General features: G+C 35.3%; 1 protein-coding gene across 2 annotated transcripts in view; it reads left to right on the top strand.

Moving 5' to 3' along the window:
• The window catches only part of LOC150102489 (BTB/POZ domain-containing protein KCTD3), a 290,210-nt gene that overhangs the window by 13,183 nt on the left and 263,591 nt on the right, over positions 1–13,436 (top strand). For both annotated transcript variants that reach the window (XM_090399756.1, XM_090399757.1), the window contains exon 2: positions 2,136–2,189. In XM_090399756.1, the coding sequence (XP_090255882.1) occupies positions 2,136–2,189 (54 nt within the window). The remainder of the gene's footprint in view (positions 1–2,135; positions 2,190–13,436) is intronic.

Here is a 13,436-nt window from a genome sequence, read left to right as displayed (position 1 = left end):
TTAGTAAATAGTGTAGTGTAGTAGAATGATCTTTTGACATAGAGGCTTTAGAAACACATGGACATGCAAAATTTAATAATATTTATTAATGCAAGTATTTCATTCTGAAACTGTGGGTTGGCTTAGTCAGATAATCTGGAACTATGCTAAATATAGAAATTTTTCAAACCTCTTCATGCCTTCAGTAAATAGTTGAGTTGTCTCATATCAGATGATGAAAATCATCTGTCACTTTTTAAAGTCAAACAATTAACTGAAAACTTAACTGTCAGATGTTAAGTTGAGAGCTAGAAAAAACATATTTCAGGACCCATTGGAAAAATTTAAATAGGCTGGTATCTTGGATTGACCAGTGGAACCATTGTTCTAATGCTAATTGTGCAAGGTTTTGTACATCAGGTTGTAGATGTGATGCTGTACTATATTTGTGGAACTGTGCTCCATCAGGTGAATGAGATTCAGAATTTTGGGAAATGAAGACAATGGTCAACAGAGACCCAGAGATCTCAGAAATACTGTTGCAAAAGCCATTTAGCATATTTTTGCTTTGATTAGAGGACACTGACAAGTGGAGAAAAAAGTGGTGGTTCTTCATGGCTATTATTAATTGATCCCACCATGCTGCATCAAGTTATCAAAGCTAGTCCAAAACTTATAGATAGTTGCCTGATTTTATGCTACAAGCAAAACTGTAACATATATCTCCACCAGTTTGACAATATCAATGGAAAATGTGTAAGGACTAACATTAGAAACAAGCTCATCATTTCAGCACTATACCAAGGATTGATGATAGTTCAATAGAGAATTACTCATCTATCCTTGGAGTGAGGGATAATCATTTCTCTATTCTTTACACTAACAGTTTGCTTCAGTTCATGAAAGAAATTATGGTAAAAAGTTGGTTTACTGCAACAACCTGAACACATGAAATCAATGAATCAACCTGATTGAAGCAACACTTCTGGTTCTGATAAGAGGTACTTGAAGCATAAGGTCATGCTGTATTTATGGTAGAATTTCAAGGTATATTTTCATGAGTCAGGCATCTCCTTGCAGTCCAAATACTCATTATGGAAGACTTATGCTAATTGTTATTCATACCATACCTATCATACTTCTTAAACTCGTTCACTGACACCACACTCATGCAGTTCTGTTAATCCATTCATCCTATTGCCTGCCCATGTAGTTTTCATGCTCTTGCTAACCTCATCTTACACAATTTCAGGGATGATCTTTTTGCCATGTATTGAATAAAATTTTTGTTTGTCTTATAAAATCCCTTTAAAAAATTATGTTTCTGCCTGTCAGCTAGCTTTATTACTCACAAACCTGGATTCTTTCCACCAATTCCTAAGGATCCCAGGTGACAAGTCTGTGCACAGTAAACTGTGGTCATATGAAAGCTGACAGAGAGAGAGAGGAAGGATGATAACCTTCATGCTTATGCTTGTCAGTATATTCTTTGGCATCCAGGTAATCTGATCTATTTTGGCCACTTTTTTGCAGTATGCCTTCTAAACTTCCTGTCCACAGTTCTCTTCCTCCCTCATTTCCTAAACTCATCAATTTCCAGTAGTCCAGCTGTCATTCTAGTACACACAGAAGCTTGTCTTTTCATCCCAAAGTGCTTAACCTTGCTTTGGCACAAACTGGCAATCTTTATTTAAATTCTATTTAAATCATCGCACACAATCTGTACATCACCTTTATTAGCTATTGCTGTACAATTTTGTATCATCTGCAAAGATTTTGATTTGCTAATTATTTTCAGTGGTTCTAGAGGACATGTCATTAGTGCTAAACTTGGTTCTTGACAACTAGAGCAAATGCGTGCTATTCTGTATAAGTGCTATCTAGCATTAGTCAGTTGAAAAAAAAAAAAAACAAGTGCTCTTTCCACTTTTTCCACAAAATCAAAGGAGATTATTGTAGAAAGATTGAACTGAGGAGAGACAGATCAAGACCATAGAAAATAGCAGCTTGTTTTTTATGGCTTTAGAAAGTGGACAAATAAAATGTCAGAATTCTGAAAACTTTTGGATTATCATGGTTAATGCATATATTTCAGATTGATTTAAATATATTTAATATTATCAGTAATTTTTAGTTATTGTCATCTTTTATTTCAGATTTGCTACATCACGACAAACTTTAACATGGGTTCCAGATTCCTTTTTTACAAGGTATTTAAAATTACAAGTTACTTTTCATTTATGATTCTAAAGCCTTACGCTAATATAAAGTTATCATTAAACCAGTTCAATTAACAATAATTAACTTCCCAACCAGCCAAGGACGTATATACATGTCTAGCAAAACTTGGATACAGTGTATTCTATCTATTGAAAGAACATGGATAAGAAGTACAACTTGGCCATAATATCCATTACAAGGTGCGATAATGTAATACTGAGAAGAACACTTAACTGGATTCCCTTGTGTTCATAGCTGCATTTCAGTTACCTGTGGCAAGAAATGAAGTTCCTTGTGGTATGCTCTGTGACTGGAGTCTTAGTTGTATTAGATAGAATAAATACCTACAAATTGTTTATATTTTTTTTCTACTTCTTTTATTGTACAATTATAGTTTTTAATGCCAGGACAAAATAAAAGATCCTTTCATGCTTTCTTCGCTTAATATTGTATTACTGTGGAAAAGCCAATGTCTAACAGTTTTTTGTGTGCCAATTGTGTTTAATTACTTAGCCAACAGTACATTTTATTCTCCAAGAACTTTATTCCAAATAATTATTTTTGTCAAACAATTATTTTATAAATTAATGAAAATCCGAATCTTAAAAAAAATATGGCCTTCATATATTCCAAATTAAGTTTTGTTTTTTTTATTCATAATTGTAGCTTAAAGAATACTTCACAGGCTGTGTGATGGCCAGCACTTTTACAATTTTGCTTTATAGAGAACATTACAAATATCTTTAATCGTATAAGGTGATGTATAATCTTTATGTTGGCCAAGTTGTTAGCATGTCTGCTCTCCAGCCAAGAGGCTGCAGGTTCAAATTCTGCCATGGCCATGGATGTTTGTAATTGTCCTACAAACTCTGTGTGGAAAGGGATCTGTGACATTACCACTTATTCTAGCAGATGACTTCACTCCCAAATCCTGGTTAAGTACAGGAGTGACCATATGGTGTCTACGCAGGGCCGGCGGAAGCGGGCATGCGGTGCATGCAGGTGCCGGGGAACGGGTCATAAGTTCATTTTTAAGAAACAAAATTTTTATCATAAAAACAAAAAATTCTTAGAATGATCAATATTAAAATAAATAAGGCCGGATACACCAAATAAAAATTTTTAAAAAATTGTATATTGCCGGCTGTTTACAATTTTGCAGCGAGAGCAGGCTAAATGCTTGCCTCCAGAATCTAAAGTGAAACGGTGAACAGTTTTTATGTGCAGAAACGAATTTTGGTACAAAACATTTGTTGCTACGCAACCAGTCATATGGTACTGTAAAAATCTCGATTGTAGCTTAAATATTCCAAAGCACATTACATTCGATTGTTTACTTAGGTTAAGTCCCATGTGAATATTGTAAAAATAAACTTTGTTTGTCTCTGTATAGTTTGTTTTAGATGTTATTGTAAATAACACTCTGGAAAGTTAACTGTATATAATGCTTTAATAAGAATATGTTAGAGTGTTAAAAACAAAGGCAATGTTTATATCACCGAAGCTGCATGTAATAGATCTACATGGTGGCATTAGAAAGATTGTTATTAAAATTTGTTTGCATGAGAAAGGCTTGCAGGCTCTAAGTGTAAACATCTGCTAAGTCAGTCAGAAAGGTTCAAACAACTTTCTGATGGCCAGCAACTTACAATTAAAAGAAAGCGGAGGAGAACAAAAGGCTTGCTGAACTTGAAACTTAGGATGAAAGAATCATACTGATTCTTTGGGGGTTGCCAAACTTCATGCAAGGTCTCAGAGGAGGTATAATAAAAAGGGACTGAACCAAACAGAAGGGGTTGCACGGATCCAGAGATTTGCTGCAGAAGTAGAGGGGGCCCGGTTCCAGAGACGTCCACAGAGAGACAGGAGAGGCTGCCCGGTTCCAGATGCTGTCAAAGAGGAGGCAGCTCGGTTCCAGACATTGCTAAAGTTGCCCGGTCCCAGACGTTGCCGAAGAGAGACAGAGCTGCTTGGTTCCAGACATCATCAGAGAGCATCCCAGATCCAGACGTTGGTTGAGAGAGGAGTTTTCCACTTCCAGAAAGGAGCTTCTCGGTTCGAGACATCGCTAGAGAGAAACGACTTCTAGGCCACAGACAGGGCTTTCAAATTGCCGAAAGGAGAAGTCCCAAACGCTGTAGAAGAGAAAAGTTTCCAGTCCAGAGGGAACCTGATTGACCGTTGACAACAGTTTTAATTTTCTTAGAGGCAGCAATTCAAGCTACTTGAGACGGCAGTCGTCCAGGCATTTTCGATGAGCCCAAGTAGAAGAGAAAGGGCGAGGCAAATTTCCCGAAGTACCTTCGCTCGTAAGTTTTTCTTTTCGCCGTGGGAGAATAACATTTTTCCAGAACTGTACGAGTCCCGCTACATTCCCAATTGATATAGCCATAGCCAAAATTCCAGATGAAGATCTGAGATGAAAGAATTGCGATAGAACTTTTAGTGAAAGACTTTTGACTAATTGTGAGATACAGAGCCTTTGTAAGTTCAAAAGTTTTATATAATTCCTCTTATAGTTGTATTAGAAAGGCTTTTAAGATATAATAAGGTTAAGAAGTGTCCTCAAGAGAATCATTTGGCATGTTAGAAGTTGATATCAAATTTATAAAGATAACTTAACAGAGAGATTTAGGTAACCTCTTTGCAAGTAAGCTTGGAGCTTAATAAGTAAAATTTGTAAACTGAGAGTAGATAACGTTTTGTGTTAAAGAAAATATTTTAAAGTTGAAGAAAAAAGGTTCTAAATTTTGCTAAAGAGTTTTTATAGAAGGATAGAGAAAGCAATCTCCCTAATGTTTAAATTTGTGTACATTTCATAGTAATGTAAATAAATGTTATTTGACTTTCTTGTAAACATAGCACGTAATAATATAAACAAGAGAGATTCTGAGAGAGAGAAAGCGCGCACAGCTACATTAGAATAATTGAGAATAAAGTATAAAGTAAAGAAAAAAGACATCACAAGTAATTAATAGAAATTACAAGTATACAAAGTTAAAATAATAATAAAATTTTACAATGTCGCAGTAATGACAGGATAGCAACAGTAGATTTATAACAGTATGCATCTCAATAGGCTACTGACAGTAGCGCAGTACGAACTATTGTTTCGTCTCTGTGTCGTGTTGTGTAATAATTTCTTGTGGGTATAAAATAGAAATGGAATCAAAAATGGAAAAAAAGTTATCTGGTGCACAAAATCGTAAGCGTCATGCTGCGAAAGAAGCAGATATTAAGAAACAAACTGAGGCTCTTAATAAATTTGTTAAAATATTAAAATATTCTGATGCAAATTGTAACCAACTCGATACATCAGAAATCAGATTTGACGAACCGTACACATCATCCAATTTGAATGAAAGTACTATTACAACTGTTGAACAAGATAACAAGATGCAGAATTTAAGTGAAAAACAGTTATAAGAAGATTTAGTTGTAGTTGACCACGAAACTAACACATTGTTAGTCTCTGTAAATTTAGAAGAGCCAGGTGAATGGGGAAATATTAATGAAAAATTACAAGTTTATTTAATTGAAATGGGGCCTGTTCAAAAGAAAAATATAATATATCCAAGAGATACATGTGGTCGTAAATTTGGCGACACATATTATAATAGGAAAATGGAAAACGGGGAGCTCGTGCAAAGAACATGGGCTCATTTATTCCGAAACTTTAAATTCTGTTTTTTGCTTTTGTTGCAAACTTTTTGCACCTACTGAATCAAGTGGTCTTGTAGAAGGTTATAAAGAATGGAGAAATGTAAGTACAACTTTGCATAGACATGAGACTAACTGGTAATTAATTTACAGAATTAACAATGCATATGAAGTATTTAATTAAAGATAACTTTAATGAATCACTTCTATATTTTGGCAATGTCACATTGCCATCTTCAGGAACATAAAGATATGGTATGCGCACTAAGGAACCTACAAAGCAAATGAGGAAGAAAGTAAGAAACTAATTTTGTTCCTAAAGTCCTAATGGTGTCCTCTTGCGGGTTAATTTGGTAGTCTTGGCAGTTGGGCTGAAGTTCTCATAATGAAAGTCTCCCAAATTTGGGGCAGTTTCATGCACCCAAATTTGTTGAGGTTAGGAACGTTTTTTAGAGCTGCTGAAGATTCTTTGAATAATCTTTCGTATTTAAACTTGCTGCGAAGTTTGTCCTACTTTGGCCAAAGTAGGACAAATTGTCCTACTTTGGCCAAAGTAGGACAATTTGTCCTACTTTGGCCAAACAGGCAGAACAACAAATATCAGGATTTCAGAACACCAAGACTACATCCGGTTTCACCAGTACAGCCACTCTGGGTTGGCAGACCATGCCTTAGATACCCACCATAAAATTCGTTGGAAGAAAACAAAAATAATCCATCGCAGCAAGTTTAAATACGAAAGATTATTCAAAGAATCTTCAGCAGCTCTAAAAAACGTTCCTAACCTCAACAAATTTGGGTGCATGAAACTGCCCCAAATTTGGGAGACTTTCATTATGAGAACTTCAGCCCAACTGCCAAGACTACCAAATTAACCCGCAAGAGGACACCATTAGGACTTTAGGAACAAAATTAGTTTCTTACTTTCTTCCTCATTTGCTTTGTTAGTTCCTTAGTGCGCATAACATATCTTTATGTTCCTGAAGATGGCAATGTGACATTGCTGAAATATAGAAGTGATTCATTAAAGTTATCTTTAATTAAATACTTCATATGCGTTGTTAATTCCGTAAATTAATTACCAGTTATGTCTAACCAACGTATAAGTCTTACTACTAGAGACATGAGACTAGTTTAGCTCACATGAAAAATTTCTTAAAATGGATGGAACGTGATAAAAATTTAAAAATCAAAACTACTATTGATTGCCAGACTCAAAGCATGTATGAAATGGAAAAGAAACATTGGATGAGTGTTTTAGAACGCTTGATTGAAATTATAAAATTCCTTGCTAGCCAAAATTTAGCTTTTTGCGAATCATCTGATAAATTATGTAAAAGGAATAATGGCAATTTTTTAAAATTAGTCGAACTGTTTGCTAAGTTTCATCCCGTTATGGAAAATCTTGTTGAAAGGGCCCTACAATGAAACAATAGAGTACACTATTTGAGTAAAGACAGTCAAAATGAAATATTGGAAACTTTAAGTAATGCAATCAGGGATACAATTTTATTATCAATTCGAAAATATAAATAATATTCCATAATTTTAGACTGCACACCTGATGCAAGTAAAACAGAACAAATGACCATTATTATTCGCTTTGTTTCCTGTGACAATGGAATTGTCAAGATCAGGGAAAACTTTTTAGGTTTTGCAGATATATCAGATTCCACAGGACGTGATTTATGTGCAACAATAGTGGAACAACTAGAAAAATGGAATATTCCCATTGAAGACATGCGAGGTCAAGGGTATGACAATGGGGCAAATATGAAAGGGAAAAAATATTGGCTCCAAAATTTGCTTTTAAACAAAAATCCTCAAGTGCCATGTGCTGCTCATACTCTAAATTTAATCATTAATGATGTAGCCAAAGTGAATGCAGATGCAATTAGTTTCTTTGCAATTATTCAAGAAATATATAATTTTTTTTCATTCTCTTACAAACGTTGGGCAATCCTTTTAAAGTTCGTAAAAAAATTTAACATTGAAACTGCCATCAGAAACGCGATGGGAAAGTAAAATTAATGCAGTCCGCCCTCTACGATATCAGTTAGGAGAAATTTACGATGCACTTTTTGAAATTTTAAATAATGAAAATTTTAATAAAGAAACTCAGCATGAAACACAAACATTATGTGCTAAAATGAAGGACTACAAATTTATTTGTTCTCTTATAATTTGGCATGATTTACTTAACAGAATAAAGCCTGTGAGTAAAATGCTTCAAGACAAAAATATGAACATTACACTTGCTTTAGAATCTATCGAAAAGTTAAAAATATTCTTACAAGATTATCAATCAGATACAAATTTTAAAGAAGTTCTAAAAACAGCAGAAGAACTGAGTGAAGAGGTGGATGGAGAACAAGAATTTAAAACTGGTGTGGAAGTCGATGACGAAAGAAGACACAACAATTTGACTACAAGAATCATGACGAAATGCCACAATCGCCAGAAGATAAATTTAGAGTGAATGTGTTTTATACATTTCTAGACGTTGCAGTGTGTTCGTTAATAGAACGTTTTGAACAACTAAAAACATATTATGATAATTTCAATTTATTGTATAGATTACGACAAATTAATAATGAAGATTTACAAAAAAATTGTGACGATTTAGTGATTTTTATGGACGGCGACAATAAATGCAATAGAACTATATGACGAATTATGTGCTTTCTGGGATATTTTTCAAAAGGATAATTTAAATATTCAAAACCCTTTCGATATTCATAATTTTATTGTGTCCAATAATTTATCTTTCCCTCACTTTTCAATTGCTTTAAGAATACTATTAACCTTATCTGTTAGTGTAGGGAGCGGTGAACGTTCCTTTTCCAAGTTGAAATTGATTAAAACTTACTTAAGAACAAGTATGTCACAAATAAGGCTTGTTAGTTTGGCGTTAATAGCAATTGAAAATGATGTATGTGCGGAATTAGACGTTAAGATCGTTATTTCTAATTTAGTGAATATGAAATCAAGAACCCTAAAATTTTAATAAAAAAATTTCAAGTATATTTATGTAATTTAATTTATTTTTTGTTATTCTGTAAAGATTTTATTTTTTGAATACTTATATTAATATTAATAAAATGTTCTAATTATTATTTCTGAATTCTTTTCATATTTTCTCATCTATCTTGAGTTTCTTTTATTTTCCTAAAAGATAGTTCCACTTATAAAAATTATTAAAAAATTTTTACAATTTACTAAGAATTTAGTAAAATGCAAGAATTTTTTAAATTTTAGTTCAAATAAATTTTAACTTTATTATTATTTAATTATTTAACTTTAATATTAAAATTCATTTTAATTTTGTTAGCGATTCAGGTCGGTGAGAAGACTATAATCTCTGTATCATTATATTCAACGATTCAAGTGAAATGGCTTTATCAAAATTTGCTTTAACTTTTGAGAATAACTTTTGAGAATTTTTTGAATATTCGGGTTTTTAATGATTATCCTGCCTAGTCAACACCCCTGGTTCGTTACATTTAGTGAACCAACGTGTGGCTGTTCTGTCAAAATTTATTTAAGAAATTTCAAATAATTTAAATTTTTATTATCATAAAAGAACCACACACGCCTGGATCGTTACAGGGGTGCTTAGATAGACGTTGCATGCGGGCGGCAAAGCCCCCTAGCGCCGGCTCTGTGTCTACGGATGTCAAATGTGAATTTTTTTTTTAATCTTTATAACCTAATCTGCAATTCTTTATACTCAGCTGTCTTGGTTACAAATTGAAATGAATGATTCAGAAGTAAATTGTTATGTACATATTATCTGCTAGTTTAGATATTATGTAGCAATTTTGAAGAAGCTATTCTTTCGCTATAGTTTATCCTTGAAAATATATATTGATCCATTCATCTTCAAGGCCCACCTTTCCTAATTGGGTTGTGGGGACAGCAGCTGAAAGAGGGACTTCCAATGGTCACGATCTTCCACCACCAAGCTCAGGTGTTCTGGTGGGACTCCCAGATGTGTCCACCCAAGGTTTTGGATATAATCTATCCAGCGAGTCCTTAGCCTTCCACGTGGCCTCCCACCCTCTGGCTTGGCAAAGAGGGCCTGCTGGGGGAGCCTCTCTTGTGGCATTCCGACTAGGTGCCCGTACCATTCTAACTGTGATCTCTCAACATGGAGAAGCAGCGGTTGAGTATTGAGGGTTTCCCGAATTGCAGAGCTTCTCAACTCTGCCTTGTCAGCCCCGCAATCCTTCAAAGGAACCTCATTTCAGCTGCTTGGATTCGTGTCCTCATTCTTTTGGTCATTACCCAGCTATCATGACCATAGGTGAGGATGGGGACATAGACTTTATTGAAGACAGCCAGCTTTGCCTTCTGGCTTAACTCCCACTTCAATACTACCGAACGGCCAAGCTCCCACAATATTGTGTTTGCTGAGCCTATTCGAGTATCTAGCTCTACATCCCACTTTTCATCACTCGTGAATATGGACCCCAGGTATTTAAACTTCTCCACCTGCCTCAGTGGGACTCCACTCACATGTTGAGTGCATTGGATTGGTTGTTTTGAGACCACAAATGTTGCTGTATTGGCCACGCTGATCTTCATCCCAGCTTCTGTACAAACAGCTACAAACCTATCCAGGGTCTGTAAGGTCATCTATGAAAGAACTAAGCAGAACTAGGTCATCTACAAAAAGCAGATGTCCAATGCTACATCTTTCAATTCTGACACGCCCACTGCCTTGGTTGTGCCTATCAGTCCAGTCCATAAATATTATGAAAAGGAGGGGTGACAGGATACACCCTTTGCGGAGACCAACGGAGACTGTGTGTTCAGACTTTGCACTGTTTACCCTGACACAAAACTCCCGGCATTCATACAGGGACTTGATGGCAGCTAATAGTCCATACATCAAAAGTGAAATTTCATTTCCACATTTTTTACAACAGAATTGAAATTGTATTTCGTGATTGATGGCTAAATCCCCCCTCCCCCTGCAACACTATCGTGTACATTTTTTGAAATTTGCCTTTTATAATTACCGATTTTAGTAAATAAACATGTAGACTACTGATAGTTAAACTTTTTCATTCAAATATTCATAGCAGTATGGGCCATAGATGAGAAAATTTCAAAGTAGCTCTAATATTTTTATTGCAAAAAAAAACTAAAACAAAAAAAAAAAACCAGATTCTGTATAAACAGAAGTCCAGAAAAACTATTTCGTGCTTTTCAGCTTTCTTCCTTCCTTTTTTTTAATGGCAGAAAATAACATTAAGCTTCATGTTTAACTTTCATGACATAAAGATATGACTTTAAGTATAGACAATAACAAGCAATCTACACTGCTTGGAAAGAAGTCAATGGACACCATAGTGTGAAGAACAAACAGCCATGGTGGTGCTTACCTAAATATGATGTAAGACCTCCTTTCACTGGGATGACTGCATCAGTCATATGGGGCATACTTTTCACAAGTGTATGATAGTGATCAGTGGGAATTTTGGACTGTTATGGGGTAGATGTCTCTTGACCTCACCTGATGCTCCATTTCATTTCACAGATGTTCAATAGAGTTGAGATCAAGGTTCTGTGGAGGCCATTCAAGTGTGGTGACATTCATGTCCACAAACGACATAGTTACAACAGCCTTATGACAAGATACATTGCCTTGCTAAAAGAGACAATGGTCAGTTCTGTAAACACCACAAAGTAAGAAGCATTCCATTCCATTGTTCAGATACCTCTTGGAGTTCAGTGATTGTGGCACCACAAACAGGTTCGAAGCCAAACCAGGAAAAAAAAGGATCATACATCACACCACCACCTCTGAATTTCATAGTTGTGGTTATCCACTCTGGTAAGAGACGTTCTCCACACACATATCCATCTGCTTGGTAGTGCATGTTGCATGATTTGTCGCTTCGTAACACTGCTTTCTAACCTTCTAAGTCCCACTGTACATGCTCTTTGCACCACTGAAGCCAACTCTGCATGTTGGTTTGGGTAATGTGGGGCTTGCATATTGCAGTACTACATGTAAAGCCATGTTGTGTAGATTTGTGTTCCAGTCGATGTCCGGAACTCCACATTCAACGTGTCGCCCAACGAATAGTGGTTTTTATATATTATCCCCACCAGAACACCTGAGCTTGGTAGCGGAGAATCGTGACTATTGGAAGTCCCTCTTGCAGCTTCTGCCCACCACAACCCCAATTAGGAAAGATGGGCCTTGAAAATGGATGGATGGTTTTGAAAAGCTTTTTTTTTTTTCTTTTTTTTGGGGGGGGGGAGGTACCTTATCATGTTCCCATGATTTCTCAACTATTTTTCTTAAAGTGAAAATCCGATCTTGACAACCCTTGTTTGTGCTGAACTTAGCTTGTTTCTCTTCATAGTTTTTCTCAAACTCTTTTTCAAGTATGCTTGCATAAATCTTACTCTGGAACGATTAGTAGAGAAATTCCTGCACCATTCAGTGTTATTTCCTTTGGCTTTTTTTTCTTCTTCTTCTTAAGATAGGAACTATGAGAACTCTGCTCCAATCATCTGGAATATGACCTTCTGACCAAGCCCTCTGAATTATGTGATGCAACCACTGCAAAACTTTTATAACTTCATATTTAATCATTTCTGGTCAAATATCATCTACTCCAGCTGCCTTTCCACATTTCAAGTTTTTGACATCTCTTTCTATCTCAAGTATTGATATGTACTTATGTTTGCATTCCTGTTGAAAATTGTGTACTGCTGTTGTGTCACTGCTTGTTTCATTTAAGCCTTTCAAAATTAATTGCTCCAGATATCTAGAATATCATTATCTTCAGTTTTAATGTCACTATCATTATCACCTTTGATTGATGTTATAGTACTCTTTAGGTGGGAGATGAATTTCATTAACAGGGGTGAGACCACTGCATTGCTTATTGGAGCCCTGAAGTACTTGAAAAAGTTCCATGTTTGGTCTCTAAAGAAGGATTTGCATACTATGTAAAAAATAAATTAAAAATATCAAAAAAAAATAAAAAAGTGTGTGTGTGAAACTGATAAAAATATTAAAAAAACCTTAGCCCCCACACAGCACAAATGTACTATAGGTTTACGAATAACCTTTTGTGGGTGGGAGCACCATAAAAAAAAACAAAAAACTTTCCTCCATTTCCAAGCTTTTTTCAATAGTCTGCAGAAGAATATTTTGCCACCTTCCTGATATCATCATCAAATCCCTGACATATATCCTCAGGGAATGTACATAATCTTATGATAGTACTGCGTGAAAAGTTACATTATTACTAACTTCTTATCGACAATTTTCCTCCGGAATAGCCTGTTATTTATGAATATTCCAATATTCTTGTCTTGTCAAGTGTCCTCTTTCCCCAGGAGATCAACTTCCATGTGTCTTCACCATGTCCTGTTCTGCACCTCTCCACTGCATTTCTCATATGAGAGATAGGTCCATTCTTCTATATTTTTCATTTACTTCAGTCTTTGTCCTCCTCTTCTTCTCTTTCCCTCAATAATTCCTTCAAGAAGTGTCCTTTGTAAGCAATTGTGTCTAAGAATGTGTCTGAAATAGCCTACTTCACTCTTTT

Source organism: Typopeltis vanoorti, chromosome 10 (genome assembly GCF_054136105.1).
Source record: "Typopeltis vanoorti isolate ZY-2024b chromosome 10, IOZ_Tvanoo_1.0, whole genome shotgun sequence".
Taxonomy (NCBI): domain Eukaryota; kingdom Metazoa; phylum Arthropoda; class Arachnida; order Uropygi; family Thelyphonidae; genus Typopeltis; species Typopeltis vanoorti.
Note: the sequence above shows the minus strand (reverse complement) of the source record. Positions and strands in the feature narration are given on the sequence as shown.